This window comes from Lolium perenne, chromosome 2 (genome assembly GCF_019359855.2).
Source record: "Lolium perenne isolate Kyuss_39 chromosome 2, Kyuss_2.0, whole genome shotgun sequence".
NCBI lineage: Eukaryota > Viridiplantae > Streptophyta > Magnoliopsida > Poales > Poaceae > Lolium > Lolium perenne.
In genome coordinates, this window is record NC_067245.2 from 158,941,827 (window position 1) to 158,962,666 (window position 20,840).

The following is a 20,840-nucleotide window of genomic DNA, read 5'->3' on the forward strand; positions in this document are numbered from 1 at the left end:
AAACCACGCCATGAAACTCAGTGTTGCTGTGTTTGAGCTGTTCCTTGGTGAGGTTCATCTGCTCTAGAGTCTCCAGGTACATGATGTTCAAGCTGGCTCCACCATCCATGAGGCACTTGGAGAAGTCATACCCGTCTATGCGGGGACTTACAACCAAGGCGTAGCATTCTTTTGGCACGACGGCAGGGTGATCCTCCCTGTCGAATGTGCACGGGACTTCCGACCACCTGACGTACTGCGGCACAGCCGGAACTGTGGCGTTCAGGATCCGGGTAGCTGACTTGGTAGCGCGGACTGTTGGGGTTCCGAGGAAAGTGTGGTAAGCCCCCATGCTCTTTTTCTCGAATGGGTTGGATTTACCTGCGGGCCCTGCCTTGGGGTCCGGCGAGTTGTCATCCTCATCCATCGCCTCGGAACTGTCTTCCTCTTTGTCCTTGTTCTTGCCCTTGCCTCCTTTGCCGCGTGGGCGGTGCTTCCGGGCTCGCTTGTAACCTGCTTCCGGGTCAGATTTTAGATCGTTGACCCACTTGCAGTTGCGATTGGTGTGAGTGGACTTCCCTGTAGCCGGATCCAGGTGGGCCAGGCAGGGCATGTCTCTGTACTCTTCATAGGTTTGGGGAGCGCGGGTTCCGGCTGCGGTGACTTCGTCACGCTGCTGGCCCCTGCCGGCTCCGCCTCCGCGGCTGCGTCCTCTTCCGCCTCCTTGACCTCCGCGTTGGAACGCCATGGCGACCATCTCGGATCCGCCGCTCTTCTGGTCATCAGGGGGATTTTTTCGCTTGCTGCCGCTACTGTTACCGTTGTCACGGTTCTTTTTCTGCTGGTACAGGGGGATTGCTGTGGCTGCTAGATCTCCACCAGCGTCGTCATCGGCGGCAGTATGATCACTGGCAATGGATATCATATCATCCAGGGTCAGTTTATTTGCGTTAGCTAAACATGTGAGCTTGTGCCGCAGCAACCCTCCTCGCTGCAATCCTCCTATAAAGGCGTGCATAGCTGTGGTGTGATCGTCGTTCTCACACTCGTTCCTGCATGCTAGCCATCGGGTGAGGAAGTTTCTTGATGTTTCTCCCTTCTTCTGGATACATGTCTGTAAGTCGCTTATCGTGGCTGGTCTTTTGTAGGTGCCCCTGAAGTGCTTTTCGAAGGCGTTCTTCAGGTCGAACCAGCAAAAGATGGAGTTCCTTTCGAGGTCGCTGAGCCAGATCCGGGCTGGACCTACAAGGTACAACTGAAGCATGCGGCATGCGATATTAGGGGTTCCTCCGGCGAAGGTTACAACATTGTAGTAATCCTCAACCCAGGTGTCCGGCCTTTCGGTACCATCATATGTCTTCAGGTTTCCGGGTAGCTTGAGGTTCATCCTTGGCATTGGTTCCTCTCGGATCATCCTGCCAAAGCACTTTGGGCCAATGTAGTCAGATCTGTACTCATTGAGGCGTTCTCGGGCGTCGCGTGGGCCGCCGCCTGGGGTTTTTGAGCGGGAACGGGATCTTCGGCCACCGCCTCCGCCTCCACCTCCGCCGCTGGGTGGCGGTGAAGGGGACCTGCGAGGGGGCCTGTAAGATTTTTTGCTTCCGCCGTCTGAATCCCGGTGGTCTTCCCGAGGCTCGCTCCGACTTCGGTGGCTACCTTCACCTTGGTGATAGTTTCCTCCGTCGTTCCGGCTCCTGCGAGGCTCTGGCTCACGTTCCGCGTTCCGGCTCCTCCTGGGCTCCTGCTCGCGATCATTGTTCCGGCCCCTTCTGGGCTCAGGCTCATGATCGTTGTTCTGGTTCCGACGTGGTTCCGGCGTGCGCGCCCTGGTCCTTGGCGGCGGCATATTGTCGCGGATGTTAATTCCACCAGCCCCATGGGGCCTGGTGTTTCCGCTGGACTGCGGCGGCGAGGTGTCGGGGGACGCGGGTACCCGTTAGGCGGAGGTGACGGATCCCGGTACTTGTTCCTACCAGTGTACATTGCATCCTTTCCCTTCTTTGGGTCTGACGGAGGCGTCTTCGACGGCACCGGGATTGGGTTCGGGTGTTCCCTTGCTTTTCTTCTGCGCTCCGTGGATCCGGTGCGCGATTCATCATCAGGGTGGCGATTGATACGGGCATCCTTCTGCGCGGTGGATACACAGTGATCCGGATTGGATTCCAACTTGCGCGAAGTATCGGCCTTACTCTGCTGCTGCATTGCCGAAGCAACGAGCTTGCGGACGTAATCGATATCAATTTCTTCGTCCTTTTTGTTCAGGATTTCCGCCGCTTTCTGCATGTTATCCTTTGGAGTTGCGAGCGGCTGCTGTTCGACAGGGGTTGCGAAGTTGACCCTCCAGGGAGGGATTGCTTCTCTGACGATTCTATCAGCCTCCGCCTGTGCGTAGGTCATTTTCACCTCCCACTCTTTTCTCATGCTCTTGACTTGCTCGAGTGTTGCGGTGATTTCGCGATCCTGTCTTTCGAAACGGTCCATGAGATGCGCAGCTTCTTCCCTCTCATCCAATATGGCAGCTGCGGTATTGGCAAACTTCTTGGCTGTGGCCAGCATCTCCTTTCTGGTGGCCTCTAAAGCCTCCGGATCTGCGGCGTCGCCAGGCGTTATTGGCTTGTTGAGGACGTCTGACTTTGCGACCAAATCCATGCGTGCTTGTGCAACTATTTCTTCCTTGGATAGGACATCCTCGTACGGTAGTCCCCGATCCAGCGGAGATCCTATATTGGACGGTCCCGGATCGGAGGCGGTGTCTTCGTCCTCGGGTTCCTGCTGATCCGGCTGTGCCACGGTTGCGAGAACCTGCATGGGCTGGGCGGACTCGACGTCGGGCTGTTCACCGTATCCGTATTCCTTGACCTTCCGATCGAACTCTTCGGTGTCCATGGAATCCCCGGACATTGGGCTTAGGTTGCCAAGGATTGATTCCTCAGTGTTTCCGGCACCCTCTGGACCCGGAGCGTCGTTTTCTCCGACAGCCTCCTGCTGATCCGGAGCGACAGCGTTTTCCGGTGCCTCATCCTGCACGGGGCCAGCTCCGATCTCTTGAGGGGCGGCTCCGACGGTATGGGCTATGAAGTGCACGAAGTGACACCTTTGCTTCTCTAACACCTGGGAGACCCAGGCGGATCTGCATTGGTCTTCCACCGTTATTTCCTGCTCAGGGGCGGATTGGGTGGGATTTGATTTTTTCAGATCTAAGGCGGAATCCTTCTTAAGAAGTTCCTGCGACTCAGATCGGATCTTCGCGACTGCGTCCCGCCTCGGCGGTGGCGTCAGCGTTACTTACCAGTGGGTTTCCGTCGGAATCGACGGTTTCCCCGATGAAGATGTGTATGCCGCCAATTGGGACGATGGAGAGCTTGACGGGGTCGGTTTTAGCCGGAATCCAACACTCATCCGGAGGGACGATCGGCAGATTTCCGGCGTAAAGGACACGCCCCACAGCGATTGTGTCGTCGAAGCTTCCCATGGCGGAACCCTCCCGGTTCCGGCCTCCAGACGCCGCAGGCCCCACGGTGGGCGCCAACTGTCGTTGCCTAATCGACGATACCTCGGAGGAGGGATCCTCACGAAGGGGAGAAGAAGTAGGGGCCATAGGGCGGAGTGCACACGGGACGGTGGTACGCGATTTACCCAGCTTCGGAACACCTGCACGATGACAGGGCCTACTGCTGCTTGTCTGGAATTATCTGGGCGCTTTCGCGTTGTTACAATGAGTTGTGGTTGTGCCTCTAGGGCTCCCAGGATCCGGCTTATAAGGGCGCACAGATCTAGGGTTTACATGGAGAGTCCTAGCCGGAATACAAGTTGCCTAACTACGGTACAATGTCTTGCCGTGTACGTCAAGGATCCGCCTTCCTTCAAATACGTGCTGGATCCGGATACTTCTTGGGCTGTCACGGATCCGGCCTCCTTCGTTGGTCGGTTGAGATCCGGCTCCTCGTTCCTGGGCTGGACTTCATCATTTACGATCAACAGCAACTGGGCCGCCCGATGGGCCACATGCCTCACCACCAACTATGGGCCACCCGGGCTTGCCGGATCTAGGCCATGCCGTTGATATACCCATAAAGTATACCCACAACACTCCGTCTCTTCGTGATTATACTCCAGGCGAGATTCGTAATCAGGCGGTGGAGCGACAAATTCTGGACCGCGACCAGTTCTTGCTGGATGTCCGTGACCGTCTCCTTCAAGCAGCTCAGCAGTACAAACACTTTTATGATGTCAAGCATAGGGCTATTGCCTTTGATGTGGGCGAGTGGGTTTGGCTTCGTCTCGCAAAGACCGGCCGCCGACGTTCTTGGGAGCGGGAGCAAAAGGCAAATTGGCACCCAAGTATTTTGGGCCTTTCAAGATCCTCGCTCAGATTGATTCGGTGGCATATCGTCTGGAGTTACCGCCTCGTGCCCGCATTCATAACGTGTTTCATGTTGGGGTCCTCAAGAAGTACCATGGTCCGCCTCCGACAGGTCCTCCACAGCTTCCTCTGCTATTTCAGGGACGCGTTCATCCGACTCCAGTACAAGCATTGCGTGCGCGGATTGCTCGTGGAGTCCAGCAGGTGCTCATTCAATGGGAAGGCCAGCCTGCGTCTGCAGCGTCTTGGGAGGATGTCACCACATTTAGGGAGCGCTATTCAGACTTCCAGCTTGAGGACAAGCTGTTTCAGAATGGAGGGGGAGATGTCATGTGGGGCCAAGCCTACAGCCGTCGCAAGGGCAAGGGCCCTGCGGCCTCTTAGAGTCCTCCTAGTTTAAGTTAGTAGAGTTTAGGTATAATTGGAAAGGTTTAGTCCCGAAGAAGGTTACCCTGCCAATTACCTAAACTAGAGTTAGAGTTAGATGCAAATTCTGTGATTGGCTAATATATAAAGCCATCCCTATGCGTTTCAAGGAACAAGCAGAATTAATCCAATCTCTCACCTCTTGCTCCCTGCGCCTAGGCGCCTATCCTCACCTCCTTCTCCAACCATAGGCCGACGGGATTATCGCCATAAGCCTCCCACCGATCACAACTACAACCTACGATCCAATCCTCCCCCAACCCGTGACATACAACTAGAAAACATGCTTATAGATCACAGCAGAAGCCTAGCTACCAATCTTGTTTCATCAATATACATGAGGAAAACATAACCAGATGGTAAATCGACTGAAGAAACTCCTGAAACTGTGTGCATAAAAATAGGTCAGAAAGCAGCAGAAGAGTGCTGCCACTTACAAAGTAGATAAATCAGGCGGAACTGCCAATTACAAGGTAGATAGAACAGGCGGAACTGCCAATTACAAGGCACGGGAGCTTTTGCCGGTTTCATGGTGCCGCCACGAGGCGGAAGCTGTCATGGTGGTGCCTGTGCAAATGGTGGAAGCAGACTATCCTAGTCTGCATTAGTCTGCCACTGGGCCTCAGCACTGTTGGCTCCTTGAGTCGTTGGTATTGTTTTTTGATTCTCAACTCCCTCCTCGGCCCTTGCCCACCAGGTGTTCGTGTAGATTCCTACCATGTTATCTGATCTAAGTGATTTGACTCGGTTATTCGAATGGTTTCGTGCAAGCAGTTAGCTACCAGGAACCTTAATCAGTTGCGGGGGTTAATGGAAATCTCTAGCGGGAACTGTACAACCTTTGGCGGAAACTGTACCATATGCACGCAAGGCTTAATCTATAGTGCAGATTCGTAGAGCCGTAAGAAAATTGTGGCAACAGATGCTGCGGACCTTCTTGATAGGTCCCATTATCATGAGCTCAAGCTGAAAATCTACGAAGATGTACATGTGAATTCACCTTGTCCAATTTTTGTCAACAAATTCTTGAGTTACAGCTTCAACTATGTGCAGCAGTGCATGATATCTAGGGAAGGCTTGATCATATGAGTGCCTATACGAAAAACAGGGGCTTGCATTATATGGCTAGAAAAATGTTCTTTCTCTGTTAGCTGAAAGTTGATCAATAATTTGACAGTGTAAACTTATTGAAACTGAAAAGGTACAGAGTGTTTTCTCCTCAAGAGTTGTCTCTTGTGTTCACAAGAAAATATCTCCACATTCTGATCAATACTTACATATTTTGGATAGCTTAGCACAATGATAACATATTTACTTTACAGGGGCTTCCTTTACATATGGAGGATTTTCATTTGGATGTACAAAGTGTATGTTCATCAAATGGTTGAAGCACAAGGGCAGGCTAAAACTGACCTGGAGATATCTCCCGAGTCTCACCAAGAACAAGCTAAAACTACTGTTTTCAACTAATGGTAGAGAGAGGAAAACTGGATTGCTTGTCCAAGTAGAAGTGGCAATGTCTCTTATCTTCATCACTTCTTGCCGAATCCAAACAAGGATTTGATGGCATTGATGGCACTCTCATTTATGAATGATTCATCGTACTTGTTTAGCAGGGGGGCAAAGTCCTCTGACTTCCTCAAGTTTGCTAGATCCGGGTCAGTGCGAATCGTCTTCAGAAAATCAAGCAAGACATAATAAGTCACTAATTATGAACCATGTATGGACCTTTTTTACTCTTAGAAAGCAGATATTTTTCTAGTTACCTTGAAGTCTTCATAGCCGGCTTTCATGGCGTCTTCAAGTGCAGAAAGGCCAGCTTGTATCTGCACAAGGGAACATTCAGATGAGTATTCAGTGGGAGACTTGCAGTCTTGTAGTTCACAGTGAAACTAGAGGCAAACCCGGTCAAGCTTCGAGTAACAGCACGCGACATTGTAGCTGGCTACAGAAGACTCATCAATCTCTGGTTTGGACCCCAGCACCGACTCGAATTTGTCCAACGCCTCCTCGTATTTTCCTTCTCTGAAGTTTTTTTTTCAAACATGTCAACAGAGTTTCAAATTGAAGCAATCTCAATGCAGCATATGTTTCACTGACTTGTACAGCCTAAGTCCTGAGCGAAGGTCATCTTCTCTTTGGATCTTCTGCTCCATCTTCTTCTGGTAATTTTGCATCTGCATCCAACATTTGAGATCGCCGTGCGCCACAGCATGAATAAGCAATCTGCAGATGTCTATGAGCAACAAAAACAAAAAAAAGTAAAGCATAAAGTCATACTTACTTGAATCTCTCGTAGTTTGGTGCTGACATTTCCAGTGTTTCTTTCAGCCCTAATGATCTCCTTCTCGGAGAGCTCACCAGAATCCCATTTTCCTGAACTCGTTAATTAGCAGCAAGCAAATTGCACAACTCAAATTCTGAATTCGACGAATCCACAGTCATATTATCTTGCAAAGAATCATAAATCAAGCAGGTAACTAGCATCTGTTCTTACCAAATTTCTTCTGCATCTTCATGTAGAGAGGGCCGACTCTCTGGCGGATGCAGTACATGGTCTGGCCGTACCCTGCCGCCGGCCAGATTTCCTCACCAAAGACGGCGCTGTGAATCCAGTACCAGTTAGCAAACATGAAATGAACTGCTCGTTTCTTGATCAGCTGGTGATTCTGTCTGAAGATGTCTGAGAATTGCTTTGGATTGGCCGACGTGGCCGTTTGAGAAGACTGACCTGGTGGCTAGGACCTTGTCGCCGGGGGTGAACTTGCCGGTCTGCTCGGCGGAGGAGCCGGGGAAGATGGCCTCGATGTAGGTGCCGCCATCCTGGCCCTTGGTGAACTTGAGCCCGTACGGCTTGAGGATCTCCACCTCGTACTCCTCGTACGGATCCTCGCCTTCCCCTCCCCCCTCCCCGCCTCCGGACTTGGGCTCCGCCTGCGCCGAAGACGACGCCCGGACGACGACGCAGCTCCTCGCCGACCCCCGCAGCGTCAGGCAGCAGCTCTGGCCAAGAAACGGCTGCCTCGCTGTCCGGGCATTGCTGCCGCTGGCTCTTGGGAGGCAGGGCGGGGAGGATAGGAGCGGCTGGTTGGTGATCTGGTGGGCGAGAGCCATGGCAGCTAGGTGGGAGCTTTGCGCGCTCGCTTGCTCCGCGAATTGAATCTTGGTGGTGTAGGAGCCGGAAGCGATGAGGAGACGACGGTTCTGTGGCTCATCTTTGGCTGTGTGGCGTGGCGCCAAGAGGACTTGAGTTTGGGTGTGAGATGGATGGAGTCCACACACACACACTGGGCAGACGGGCACGAACCATGGAGAACAAAGTAAATAGAGGCAAGGCATATGCTGGCTTGGGATCCTACCTGGCATGTGGCATCTTCCATGTCAGCAACCATTTGTCAGCAGTGGCGGGCCCAGGAAACAACTAGAGGGTGAGATGTGAGCACACCTCCATTTTTTTTTTGCAATTTCCAATTGTGATAAAAAAAAATTGCCAAATGTCAGGTAGGATCCCAAGCGATATGCTGAGAATTAACTTCGTGCTCAGTCAAATGATACACTGTTTAATTGTGTCGTGATTCATGTATATAAGTTGCAAGTTGAGTTGCAACCGAGTTTTTTCAGTTGCCAGCGGAGTTGCAACCGGAGATTTTTTCAGTTGCAAGTGAAAATCTAAGAAAAATTATCCGGACCGATAGATTTGCTTCGTTATTCGTGCTAGTCATTAGTAGCCAATATTTCTTCAATAATTCCATCGTGGCCTTACGGTCTCACAGAGGGGCCAGAACTACGTAACTAAAGAAGAATAGTGCTATTTATAAATAAGTGTAGGTGTGGAGAGCTTTTTGCGGGGAAATTGCAAGCCAAGTTTGGGGGAAGGCGGGTGTTGACCCAACCTTATCAGTATTCGGACTATAATAGTTCCGATGAACTGACTTTTGACAGGTATGCGGTTCCAGGAGATGGGGTAGAATTTTTTTTCCCTCGCATTTGGGGTGGGCCACAACCCATCAGACCCGCATCTGAACTTGCTTGTCAGACTGTATAATCTTTTCTTTTTCAGGGTAATGCGATTGCATGGACTTTACTCCCAAATGTTGGCATGCTCTGAAATTCACTCCAGAGTGAGAAAGCAAGGGAGATATTACCAAAAAAAATTGAAAGAGAAAGAAAAAGGCGAGGGACTGACTACAAGGTCCCATTCGTCAAAATAAAATGGGACGAGGAAATAGGGGCTATTGTTGACTTGGATGCTTTTCTCTGGGTAAGGGAGGCCCCTACTTGACAAGTAGGGGGCATGTTTTGGTGCTATTGTTGGAGATGCTCTTAACCACAATAGGTTCAGTTGTGGTTTCTACTTTTACCAGATTAGTTTTTATTTTTGGGTGGAATGATTTTGCATGAACGTAGGGTGAGATGGCTTTGAATTTGTTACACAAAAGTGTAGCGGATTTTCAGAACCTGGTCACCAATACTCTGAAAATATGTGTACAGCCCATTAATGTCAAAATTGACATCACCCACGGCCCGACCAAGTTTCAAAACTTACCTAAAAACTATGAATGTAAAAAACTTACTTTCTCATTCTTTTTGAAAACATGGTAAATGGCCGTATTATTTGAAAATGCATGGGTAAGTTTCAACTTAATATCGATGCAATTGATTTTTGTTCAAGATTTATAAAACATACAAAAAAAAATTTGGTTAAGATCCAGAAAGTGTGTGCACTCGGAGCTATCTTTTTTTTGTTTGGCATAAATCCCCAAATGAGATTTGGCTGGTGGGCTAGAACTCTAGGTTTGGAGCCAGCTGCCCATGGGATCAAATGACTACTTCCGTACAGAAAAGGGGTATAAGTGATGCAAACTATCTGATTACAATTTAGTTGTGATGGCCTCCTGTGTCTCCCATATGAGTGGCTGAGTGTTGTAAACTTTGTCAGTTCTTAGGCCTTTTTATGCTGTAAAGATGTCTCAATGGTGTAATACAGAGAAGACCCAAAAAAACTTAGTATTATGTAAATCCTTAGCATTTCAATATATTCTTGTCATGACCTCAACATTGATGCAAACTGCATGTAACATTAATATTCAAGTCAGCATCTTGTTTTATTTACTAATAGTTAGTGGCATGTACAGATTATTTTTCAGAAGGTAGCTAAGCATGTACAGAATTTGTGATGGAGAGATATGGCTGTTGATCAGCCTAGTAGTATATACATGGAGTGATGGCTGTTCAAGTCTGAACTCTCTTCTGAAGAGTTCTTGATCATGGGGATGACCCAGCAATGTACTGCAACCACTCTTCAGGCAGCCCCTGCCTTCTCCTGATCGTCCTGAACGCAGATTTCGTCAAGGGTACTGCGATGATGTCGAACTCCTTCGGCGCCTGCGGTGCAATCCAGCAAGAGTTGCCGTTTTTATATGTGACAGTTTCATAAATGCAGCTCACAATCTTAAGAAGAGCAAAGCAACGTCACAGACCTTGGGGATCTTGCGTAACTTCATGTTTGCTTGCAGCAGTGTCTTATTACCCTTCCTGGAGTTGCATCTTGAGCATGCAGTTACCTACCAGTTCAGACATGGCAACAGAACTAGTAAAACTCTGCAATTGTTAATATTCCCTAGTGCCTAAGTAGTTCTTTTCCATAGAATTCTATGTTTCTTTGAACAGTTGTTCGTCGATTCAAACCAATTAAACGGTAGAAACTGTGAGCACTCATACCAAGTTTTCCCATTCCCACTTGCCTCCACGGGAAGTCGGAATGACATGGTCAATTGTGAGATCGTCTTCCGAAGGGCAATACCTGCAGGCAGTGCAGCCAATTTATTCCTGATTGTCAAAGGTAAACTCCTCCTCAGCATATAAGCCTGAATCTTTGTATGATTTCTACATCTTTTCGTAGCCTGACGGTTGCCATGTACTCCTAGTGTACATATCAGTCATAACTCATAACTCACATCTCAAGAGTTACATGAGGCAAGTTCCCCAGAGAGACAGAACAACAATATGATTATAAATCTAACTGCACCAGGAATATTTTGTGCATTAACAAGTGCACAATGCTTACTGGCAAGTGAAGTCGTCCCTGTAAAGTATGTTTTTACGGCTAAGGCATTGTTTAACTCTTCTTCTCTTCATCACCTGCAGCAGCTGTGGGACCTGAAGAAGCAGAAGAACAAGAGGGGAAGCAGTAACAACAGTTTCATAAGATCATGATGTTAATTATACTTTTAGTTCGCATGATCATACACATACCCTGAGAACTGCAGGGATGTAGAATGATCCACTGGGTGAAGAGACCGTCTGATCGTAGTACTCCAGAACATCGGCCTGCATAGCTAAAACGATCACCATATTAATAATGTAAATACTGACAGGTTTTGACAATGACAAGCAGAAGGCCAAAACTATGAACTGGGGAGTGATGACGGCGGAGATGGTGAAGTGCTGGTTGCAGCAGAAAAGCTAACCTTCTCCGTGAATTCCAGGCAAATCGCGCGCTTCCAGCAGACAACATTGACAGGCCTGATTGTAAACGCAGAACATTTCAGGATGTTGAGGTGTAGAAATTAACTGTTGTGCAGAATTGGTAACACAAGTGCTTCCAGCAGACAACTTGAGTCGCTTATGTTAATCAGTATGCCTTTGTTCATGTACTGTTATTGATCTACCTAACATGTTCTGGTTGAAGTTAACTTAATTAATTTGCCTCGGTGTTAGATATCGTAAGGGACTTTTTACTGCCGCCCAAACAGGATGGTTCTAGTTCTACTTCAAGAAAAACAAGAACAGTATATATGATCAGTTTGTGCCTTCAGAAAACAAATCAAGATTACCTGTACGAGAGATCAAGAACGAGTCCCCTGAACCCGGACAGATCACCGTCCTCGAACTCCTCGTCCTCCTCCCCGTCGATTAACAGCACCGACTCTGGCTCTTCCAACTCCTCCGAGCGCTCGTCGTCCTTGGTCGCGCCGCGCCCGCCGGACTTGTTATTCCTCCCGCGCGCTCTCGCTGGCTCCACGAGCCTGCGGGTGCTGTGTCTCCAGTCCAGCCCGGCTAGCGCGCCCGGCAGCCCGCTCCTCGGCGATCGCCAGCCGAGAGGACCCCGCACGTCGTGGCGGAACGGGAGAGGCGCAGCCACCTTTGCCGCCATTGATCAATGCTTCGTCTGTGATCTTGGGAAACTCTGTGTGATCTTTCTTGAGTTCTTATTTGTCTTGTAGCTTGGAAGGTTGGGGAGAGGCCTTGGAGTGTAGGAGAGGTAGAAGGCTGAGAGCCACTGGTTTACATGGAGTGCATGGACGAAATATCTCACTCGAATTCTCTGACTTATTTTTGTGGCCATTTCCTTGTGAAGGTAAGATAATTATTTATTTTTTATTGTGAGTTGGAATTTTGTTATGAAATAATGGTGAAAGGTCAAATGTTGATCATCCGTTGACCATACTACCCGAAGTAAACCTGACAAGTATTGGATTTGCATTCCAATAGGGTGCCGCGATTTGGCGCGCGACCCAGTGGTGGCTTGACACATGTGCAAAAAACATTGCGCCGGGAGATGAGAGCAGAAACGTTCCCGCGATATAATTCATGTTCGACTTTCGAGTAATGATGAATACATATAGGCTCCGTTTGGATGTTTGTATTCGCATGCTTGGCATTGTATTGGCTTGAATGTCAATATCTTAGGATATTCGTATTGAGATCAATGCAAATATTTTGTTTGGATGTTTAGATATTTGATACCGAGAATTGATATCCAGGTTGAATGTCAAATCTTTTTTATTAAATTTAGGAAAATATTTTTTAAGATACAAACTTTTTATATTATTTTTAAAATCCTCTGATTCAAACTTCATGTCGCTAGTAGATCAATAATTTTTTCAGCTAATCTTGCCAAGGCATTTGTAAGTTTTATGCAGGTTTTGCTGTGCATAATTTGTTAAATTTCTATATATTTTAAACATATTTTTTTAGTTATTTAAACTACATATAGTGAGGGAACTAGAAAAAAGTTTGACCTCATTTTCCTTGAAAGTTTAAGTCTTTGTAACTTCTTGTGAAAAAATCCTAATGGGGTGGTTCAAGCCGGTCTAGTTCTAGCTCATACTGTCGAAAAAAGAGAGCAAAAAACTATCTCATCCGCCATGTGGTACCTGACTTGTCGAAAACATGTTATCGGTAACAACCTGGCCAAGTGTAGAGATTTGCGTGAAACAACTAGCCGCAGCTTTTTCGATTAATTTATGAAAGCCTAGCCGTAGTAGCCGTGGTTTTGTATGAAAACATCAAAAGGAGGACAAGCTCAAGACCGCCTTCTATTTTTCAAAATTCTAAAATTATTTTTCGAAGTTTCACAAGAATCCAATAAAATCTGGATGTAGCCGATGGTGTATGTTACAATCATACAAAAGAAAAAATTCATCGTAAAATAATTTGGATTCTAGGCTACACAAAAATGTCAAAGTGTCAACCTAAGTATAATGAATAATGCATATCTTCAAAAATCCATTTTAAAAAAAGATTTTATCATTTTTGTGTATCGTAGAATATGAAGAATTTAGCTCTTTTTTTTTGCGAATCTCAGAGCATCTCCAGTCGCGTCCCCCAAACGGCGTTTGGGGGACGGCGGACAAGAAATGGAGAAAATCGCGTCCTAGTCGCGTCCCCCAAAGCTAAATAGCGCCTCATTTTGTGTCCGGCGTCCCCGGTAGAGACTCTATGTATAGAGTCTCTACCGGGGACGCCGGACACAAAATGAGAGCCCATATGCATGCATGCAGCCCCTAGTCCCCACATGCCATTCTCTTTCCCCACACTTTCTCTCACCTACTTTTCCCACATGGGGTGGTCCCTTCTATTAAAATGCATGCATCCGGACGCTGTTTGAGGGACGCGGCTGGAAAGGGTCTCTTTTCTGTACAGATTTTTGATCTCTTTTTGTCCGGCGCGGTCCTAAACATGCCCCAAATCATTTGTGCCGGACGTTTTTTGAGGGACGCGACTGGAGATGCTCTCATGCTTTTATACATCATTGGTTACACACACATTTGTTTCGGGATTTTTTGTCTGAAACTTGTAGATATAATTTTAGTTTTGTTTTTAAAAACGAAGGGTTGACCTCCAAGTCCTCACTCTGTGGTTTTGTGATATTTCCTAAATAAAAGTTCAAATCTAGAGGCCAATCGTTATGTACTTCCAATCTGTATTTAGAGATATCTTTCAACCCAACTAATTAAGCCGACACGGCCTTCTTCGAGTTGAAGTTCTCTCCGGACCTAGGCTGCAATTGTATTCTTTTGCTTAGACAGTTTGAATTTTCAACAAGATGCTTGCTTTGTGCCAAGATGATTAGATTCTATTTCTCAAACAGTTTGGACAGTTTGGCCGTTGAAGATGCTTGTTTGAAAGAAGTTCCAGATATCCAAACAAGTACTAGAACACATCCATAAATAAACAGCTCGTTTACTCTCCAAAGAGAGTGCCATGGTCCACGATTAACACGTGAAGAATTGGGGCAAAAAATAGAAGGGAGTTGCAAAACGTGTGCTGATTGAATAATCCAATAATTAAATTGGAGAAACGAATACTACGGAGTACTGATAAATATACTCCGTACGTACAGCTAATATGGTTGAGTTGAGGCGCTAGTCCGACCCGATTTGCCAAACTAAAGTAAGCGTCACGAGCGTTTGGTTCTCCTGTCAGGAGTTTTAACGAAGCACGCTGCTCACTGACTACAGTGTGCTTATCTCTCCACGTCACTTGCAGTTGCAGGTCCAAGAAGCCATCAGCTGCGCTTCTCCTCCAAGAGCTGCCTGCGCCCACCTCCCGATTCTCAGGAGAAGAACCGCTCGCACGTTGCGAAGCTTCGATGGCCATGAAGGTTCTAAGGGAGGTGGGGAGGAAGAGGAGCGGAGCGGCGGGGATCGGAGGGACCAGAGGCTTCGCCGACTGCGCCGCTGCTGCGATGGGGGTGGCGGAGAGGAGAGAGGGTGGCGGGGGGACGAAGGCGGTGAACCTGTTCACGGCCGTCAACCAGGCGCTCCACATCGCGCTCGACACCGATCCCCGGTCAGCTCAGCGCCTGCCTACTCTTGAATCTTGATTAGCCCTGTTGCTTTGATGCTTTGTCCTCTAGCCCTGTCAAGTTTGAATCATTTCAGGAAAGTAGCACCTTATTGCTCTCAACTCTTAATCATTTAACGTTTCCCTTTTGCTGGGATATGATATGTTCCACTGCAAACTCAAAATATGAAAAGGCATTCAGATATCATGTTAGTGTACCGGTGTTCCCAGTACATGGTCGTTGCAGGCGGTGAGTGTTTGTTCAGACAGTTAATAATGTAATTTATAGTGCCCTGACGCTCAATACTGTAATTTTGAACTGTTTTGGCAACTCAGTGTACGAAGTCACAGGATTTATATACTTTTCTACTTATAATGAAATATGTAACATAGTGTCGTAATTCTTGTATCGTATTGTTCTGCAAGCTAGTCTATGGAACAGCTTTCCCAGATTGGAGCTGCTTATACACACATTCCACTAAATTTAAGATGATTTTAATTTTCGCAGCTCCTATGTCTTCGGAGAGGATGTGGGTTTTGGTGGTGTCTTCCGCTGCACAACAGGGCTCGCTGATCGATTTGGCAAAAATAGAGTATTCAATACACCATTGTGTGAACAGGTGCACCCTTACTTGGCATACCTGCTGAAACCTATGGCAATACTATAGTAAAATGTGAAAAATTCAGCGTTAATGGCCTGCTATGCGTGAATATGGAAATACGTTTGAGCCCACTATACTGAACTTCATATGGCTTAGATAGTAGGGACTTCATCGAACTTCATTACAGGTATTTTATTGTCGACCACTGACCAGTTCTTCTCAAACAGGGCATTGCAGGATTTGCTATTGGCTTAGCAGCAATGGTGAGTCACATGTAACATTGGCTTGTTTATTTGTTTGTAATAATGCTGTTGAGGTTCCTTGATTTGCTAAATACTAGATTGTTCATGATTACCTTTTACAAGTTCAACAGTTTCAAAACTGTCGTGTTATTTGTGATTTATCATACATCATTGCCTTCAATTAAATATTTAGATGAAATGGAAACCTTAAATTCTTTACTTCAGTTAAGTAACTCTTTGCTCCCTCGCAAAAAAAAGTATTTCTTTGCAACTCAGTGAATCATTAATTCATTATTCACTTCTATCGTCTTGTCAATGGAAGACTCATTTGTTTTTTCTTTCACCAACATGCAGGGCAATAGAGCTATTGCTGAAATCCAATTTGCAGATTATATCTTTCCAGCGTTTGATCAGGCATGTCTCCGATTTTATTCAGAATGGTTTTACCTACTAGAGTAGTTTTTTTCTTCTTAATGTAGCAGACACTTTTAAATAATTGCTACGTGGACTGCATTATATTACATGGTAATAATTTCAGTTGCTGGAAGTAATTTACCTGTTTGTTGCCAGAGATAACGATAGCTTGCCTTTTTGAGTGAAGTACTTTTGCTGCAAGCACTTGCAATGCTTTATCATCAATTCTGAACTCTGGATTGATCCTATAGCATTCAGTTGTAGAACCATTTCAGTTCTTGACAATTGCCAAGTCGATTGAATTTGTATTCGTTTGTGCAATGTTTTGTTCCAACATATCCATACAACTTCTGATGCAGCTCGTCAACGAAGCAGCTAAGTTCAGATATCGAAGTGGAAATGAATTTAACTGTGGAGGTAGTTTTTTCCCTTTAAAATTGATTATTGTATAAACCATGCCTCTTTTATGTAATTTAATGGAGAAACATCCTGAAGTTGTCATCATAATACCATCTTTTCTAGGTTTAACAATTCGATCACCATATGGTGCTGTTGGACATGGTGGTCACTACCACTCACAGTCACCAGAGGCTTTCTTCTGTCATGTTCCTGGCCTGAAGGTTGAGTTTGTACCCCTAATATACTCTGTCGCTGAACTGTAATTCTTGTACTGTAGTAATAGTTAGGACACAAGTGTAAACCACATTTTCTATTTAAGTTAGAAAACTTATTCGTAAAATCAAGTATTATAGCAATATCAAGCAGCATTTTCTATTACTCCTGCCTGATACTCTAGTGGACATTTCTGAAACTGTACCAGCCAGATATGCATGTTCAGTTGCCTGTTCAGATTTTGCCCAAATATTAGTCAAAGTTGATGGTTCAGAATATTCTATCTTACTTTTTTTTTTCTGCTATTGCTTTCCTGATTATACTAAGAAAAACACAACTTCAGGTTGTCATACCTCGAAGCCCACGTGAGGCCAAGGGACTGTTGTTGGCAAGCATTCGTGACCCAAACCCAGTCATATTTTTCGAGCCAAAGGTAGAGCAAAAATTTGAAAGAATTTCATCAGTGGGATAAGACTTGTTACATATCATGTTGTAGAATAATTGCATGATAGCAGATGCTGTAAAATATTGAATTGTTCATTACAGAATGCTCTTACAAACAGCTTTCATTTTTCTTTTTCTTACAGTGGTTGTACCGTCTGTCTGTTGAAGAAGTCCCTGAGGGGGACTATATGCTGCCTTTATCTCAAGCAGAAGTACGCATATCTCTATCCTGTATACTGTTTTTCTTATGAGGAAACCAAAATGTTTATGCAATTTTATACTCTAGGTGATTCGCAAAGGAAGTGATATAACACTTATTGGTTGGGGAGCTCAACTTGCAGTGCTGGAACAAGCATGTGAAGATGCTGCAAAAGTTAGTTATTTACACATGTTCTTATATACGAAATTCAGTTAACTGGTTGCATGCCAAAAAAATCTGAAACAGCTAGCATCAATATATATTCAGTAAACTAAACATAGCTAAATATCCTGACTCAGTTTATCCTGAATCAACGCGGCGAGAAAAGGTTTGGAGCTACCTGAACTTGATTATATACATTCTGAATTTCAGAATGCACATGTTAATCTAGGTCCAGGAAGACATGATACATTTCATTTTAAGTATTAACATCGAACAACAAAGAACCCTAAATTTAACTACAGTCAACTATCATGGTGTATCGACAATGCAATGGCTATTTCTAGTTGTCCACATCAATTAATGACGAATAATGGCAAATGATACTTGAGTATTTTGGTGTTGCTTCTTGGCCGTTCCACATCTTGATTCATCTCATATCTTCATTATCTCGCTCCGTTTTTCATAAACCATAACTCACACCAGTATATTCCAGGATGGAATTTCCTGTGAGCTCATAGATCTAAGAACACTGATTCCATGGGACAAGGAAACAGTTGAGGCCTCTGTCAGCAAGACTGGAAAGCTTCTTGTACGTAACCTCTTTGCATTTATTTATTTCTCGATTGTCATCATCATCTTCTTGAGTGCGTCAAGTACTATCGCAGATTAGTCATGAGGCCCCGATCACTGGGGGGTTTGGTGCCGAAATTGCTGCGTCCATTGCAGAGCGCTGCTTCCTGAGGGTAGGGCACTAAATCTTCCAACCATTTAACAGTACAACAGAACACATAAGAGAAATATTCACTCACATAATCATCCGGAAGCTATGTGATCAAAATTGCTGAACTCGATCTACTGCAGTTAGAAGCGCCTGTCGCGAGGGTCTGTGGCCTCGACACCCCTTTCCCTCTTGTTTATGAACCATTCTACATGCCCACAAAGAACAAGGTAATTCATCACCCTGTGATTTGATCTTTCCAATGCTTTTGGTATGCAGCTCTGGCCCTGATCTGTTGTCTGTTGCAGATCCTGGATGCTATTAAAGCAACTGTAAATTACTGAGGTGCAGGAGGAAGGTCGTGCTGCTTGTGTAGCACGTTTATAGTGGAGACAGCAAGCATTGTGTGTGTATATTGCTATTCTGTAGCCTGAATATATGTCGACAGACCAGCTCATTTTATAAAATAATGACCCCAATAAAATTGCAATTTCTGGAATAATGATGATGGCTTGCTGGAGCGAAAATTCCTTCACGCTCATGATTCCGTTCCAGAAAGCGATCATCATTATTCAACTTCTTTTATCTGAAGGAATTTCACATAAAACAGTCCGATTACCGGAGGGTAATGAAGTGTTTAGTTCGTGCAGACGGAGCCTGAACTATACTCACATCGAAGTAAAAAATAAATAAAATAGTAACTCAAAAAAAAAACTCTTGAGAGTTGGGGACTGAATTACAGTTCTCTATCTGCTGACCTGCGAACTGCGATAGTTCCAAAAAGAAATTATGAAGGTGGCCAAATAAGCCGAAGGGAAGAAGCGTCACCAACGCAAAGGTAGCGCACCGGACGATCTCGAGAGTTCCACACTCTGCACTGCACTGCATCGTCACCCCGTCGTCCCACTCGTGCTCTGGACCACCCATGGCTGAGCTCCTGCAACCACAAGATCCATGGATGCAGACGTCGTGTAGCTGACGACAGACGTGGAGCGCGCGCGCGCCGCACACGCACACGCACGGCTACTCCATCACCAGTACATACATAACGCCGGACGCGCACGCGCGGATCGCAACCAAGATCACAATGGCTGACACTACCACCGCTGCAGCCGTCGCCGCCGTCGCCACCGGCTCGTCGGATCCCGCGGCTCTGCCGCTCGCCGGACGCGTGGCCATCGTGACCGGCGCGTCGCGCGGCATCGGGCGCGCCATCGCGGCCCACCTCTCCGCCCTCGGCGCGAGCGTGGTGCTGGGCTACGCGTCCAGCGCGGCCGAGGCCGACGCGCTCGCCGCGGAGCTCCCGCGCTCCGTGGCAGTGAAGGCCGACGTGTCCGAGGAGGCCGGCGTGCGGTCCCTCTTCGACGCCGCCGAGTCCGCCTTCGGCTGCGCCGCGCCGCACATCGTCGTGGCCAACGCCGGCGTGCTCGACGACAAGTACCCGTCCGTGGCCGACACCGCCACGGCGGACTTCGACCGCGTCTTCGCGGTGAACACGCGCGGCGCGTTCCTGTGCGTCCGCGAGGCCGCCAACCGGCTGCCCCGCGGCGGCGGCGGGCGGATCGTGGCCGTGACCTCGTCCGTGGTCGGGTCGCTGCCGACGGGGTACGCGGCGTACACGGCGTCCAAGGCGGCCGTGGAGGCCATGGTGCGGACGATGGCTAAGGAGCTGAAGGGCACGCGCATCACGGCGAACTGCGTGGCGCCGGGGGCCACGGCCACGGACATGTTCTTCGCCGGGAAGAGCGAGGAGACGGTGAGGCGGATGGCGGAAGCCAACCCGATGGAGCGGATCGGGGAGGGCGGTGACATCGCGCCCGTGGTCGGGTTCCTCTGCACCGACGCCGCCGAGTGGGTCAACGGCCAGGTCATCCGGGCCAACGGCGGGTACGTGTGATGTTCAACTGTTGGCTGCCCCTGCCATTAGCCATTTTGGCGGGAGTGAACTCATGCTTGCTGTTGCTGTTGCATGTAGAAGGATAGAGAGGGAGGAGAGATTGCGGAATATGATGGATATCTCTCTCCCTCTCTATCGTTCGACATGGTATCAGAGCGGCACGCTCCTTGACCTAGCCGCCGCACAAGCTTCCGCCCGCGCCGCCCCCGGGGAGGTCAATCTCCATGGCCTACTCCGGGGGCCGCGCAACCCGTATGAGGGTTCGTCCGCCGATCTGTTGATCTGCTGCCCTCGAGTTTTTTTTTTCCAATCTGTAGATTGGTTTTCTTTTTGCGCCGCCGGTCGCTCGACCGGCGTTTTCTTTTTTGGTTTTGCCGATCATAGATCGGATTGAGTCGCCCACCGCCGTCGTCATCACGCGCCTCTACTCCAACCTCGGCATCGACTGCACCGGCCATCTTCATCAACCGCGCGGCATGGCTGCACGCGTCACACACGGGACGCCTACGTGCGACGCAGCAGGCTGTCTCGCCCGCGTGATCTCCATCGCTGGTCCGTCTTCGCCGTCATCGCCCGGGACATCACCGATAACGTCGCCAACGACTCCAATCTGCGGCACGTCGTCCACGCCATGGCGCGTACAGCGCCGCCGTCAGTCTGATCAACCGACCGCGCGCACGTCTCCGCCAAGCACGTCCCGAGCACGCGCCT

At 47.7% G+C, this 20,840-nt stretch overlaps 4 protein-coding genes across 5 annotated transcripts; 2 read left to right on the forward strand and 2 right to left on the reverse strand.

Annotated features, from left to right (window-relative positions):
• Positions 1–6,028: 6,028 nt before the first annotated feature.
• LOC127323446 (protein MET1, chloroplastic) lies at positions 6,029–7,998 on the reverse strand. Its single transcript, XM_051351584.2, has 7 exons — positions 7,500–7,998; positions 7,266–7,372; positions 7,053–7,144; positions 6,869–6,945; positions 6,673–6,793; positions 6,535–6,594; positions 6,029–6,441 (listed from the first exon to the last, which is right to left on the reverse strand). The coding sequence occupies exons 1-7, from the start codon at positions 7,880–7,882 to the stop codon at positions 6,301–6,303; spliced, it is 981 nt and encodes a 326-aa protein (XP_051207544.1). The 5' UTR covers positions 7,883–7,998; the 3' UTR covers positions 6,029–6,300.
• A 1,828-nt stretch (positions 7,999–9,826) lies between these two features.
• LOC127323447 (uncharacterized) lies at positions 9,827–12,046 on the reverse strand. The gene is made up of 7 exons (XM_051351585.2): positions 11,605–12,046; positions 11,239–11,293; positions 11,024–11,098; positions 10,836–10,927; positions 10,490–10,571; positions 10,249–10,332; positions 9,827–10,153 (listed from the first exon to the last, which is right to left on the reverse strand). Exons 1-7 carry the CDS (start codon positions 11,922–11,924, stop codon positions 10,034–10,036), a joined length of 828 nt encoding a protein of 275 aa, XP_051207545.1. The 5' UTR covers positions 11,925–12,046; the 3' UTR covers positions 9,827–10,033.
• Positions 12,047–14,421: 2,375 nt separating this feature from the next.
• On the forward strand, positions 14,422–18,716 carry LOC127323480 (2-oxoisovalerate dehydrogenase subunit beta 1, mitochondrial). Of its 2 annotated transcripts, XM_051351616.2 has the most exons (14): positions 14,422–14,446; positions 14,543–14,845; positions 15,348–15,459; positions 15,669–15,704; positions 16,038–16,097; positions 16,457–16,514; positions 16,620–16,717; positions 17,053–17,142; positions 17,297–17,365; positions 17,440–17,526; positions 18,008–18,103; positions 18,180–18,257; positions 18,376–18,462; positions 18,541–18,716. In XM_051351616.2, the coding sequence occupies exons 2-14, from the start codon at positions 14,646–14,648 to the stop codon at positions 18,574–18,576; spliced, it is 1,107 nt and encodes a 368-aa protein (XP_051207576.1). In that variant the 5' UTR covers positions 14,422–14,446; positions 14,543–14,645; the 3' UTR covers positions 18,577–18,716. The 2 variants fall into 2 exon arrangements, with proteins under 2 accessions (XP_051207576.1, XP_051207577.1); XM_051351617.2 differs by lacking the exons at positions 14,422–14,446; positions 14,543–14,845 and adding an exon at positions 14,936–15,089.
• A 421-nt stretch (positions 18,717–19,137) lies between these two features.
• On the forward strand, positions 19,138–20,196 carry LOC127323421 (NADPH-dependent aldehyde reductase-like protein, chloroplastic). The gene has a single exon (XM_051351560.2). The coding sequence runs from the start codon at positions 19,320–19,322 to the stop codon at positions 20,127–20,129; it is 810 nt and encodes a 269-aa protein (XP_051207520.1). The 5' UTR covers positions 19,138–19,319; the 3' UTR covers positions 20,130–20,196.
• The last annotated feature ends 644 nt before the right edge of the window (positions 20,197–20,840 follow it).

Excerpts from the sequence above, each read along its gene's own strand:
- LOC127323446 (XM_051351584.2), bottom strand. The coding sequence starts at position 7,882 with ATGGCTCTCGCCCACCAGATCACCAACCAGCCGCTCCTATCCTCCCCG. Across the intron at positions 6,794-6,868 it reads TCAGGACTTAGGCTGTACAA|AGAAGGAAAATACGAGGAGG; the intron begins GTCAGTGAAACA and ends AAAAAACTTCAG. Across the intron at positions 6,442-6,534 it reads CCGGCTATGAAGACTTCAAG|ACGATTCGCACTGACCCGGA; the intron begins GTAACTAGAAAA and ends GATTTTCTGAAG.
- LOC127323447 (XM_051351585.2), bottom strand. The coding sequence starts at position 11,924 with ATGGCGGCAAAGGTGGCTGCGCCTCTCCCGTTCCGCCACGACGTGCGG. Across the intron at positions 11,099-11,238 it reads GCCTGGAATTCACGGAGAAG|GCCGATGTTCTGGAGTACTA; the intron begins GTTAGCTTTTCT and ends TTAGCTATGCAG. Across the intron at positions 10,572-10,835 it reads AGGGACGACTTCACTTGCCA|GTATTGCCCTTCGGAAGACG; the intron begins GTAAGCATTGTG and ends CACTGCCTGCAG.
- LOC127323480 (XM_051351616.2), top strand. The coding sequence starts at position 14,646 with ATGGCCATGAAGGTTCTAAGGGAGGTGGGGAGGAAGAGGAGCGGAGCG. Across the intron at positions 17,143-17,296 it reads TCATATTTTTCGAGCCAAAG|TGGTTGTACCGTCTGTCTGT; the intron begins GTAGAGCAAAAA and ends TTTTTCTTACAG. Across the intron at positions 18,104-18,179 it reads GCAAGACTGGAAAGCTTCTT|ATTAGTCATGAGGCCCCGAT; the intron begins GTACGTAACCTC and ends GTACTATCGCAG.
- LOC127323421 (XM_051351560.2), top strand. The coding sequence starts at position 19,320 with ATGGCTGACACTACCACCGCTGCAGCCGTCGCCGCCGTCGCCACCGGC.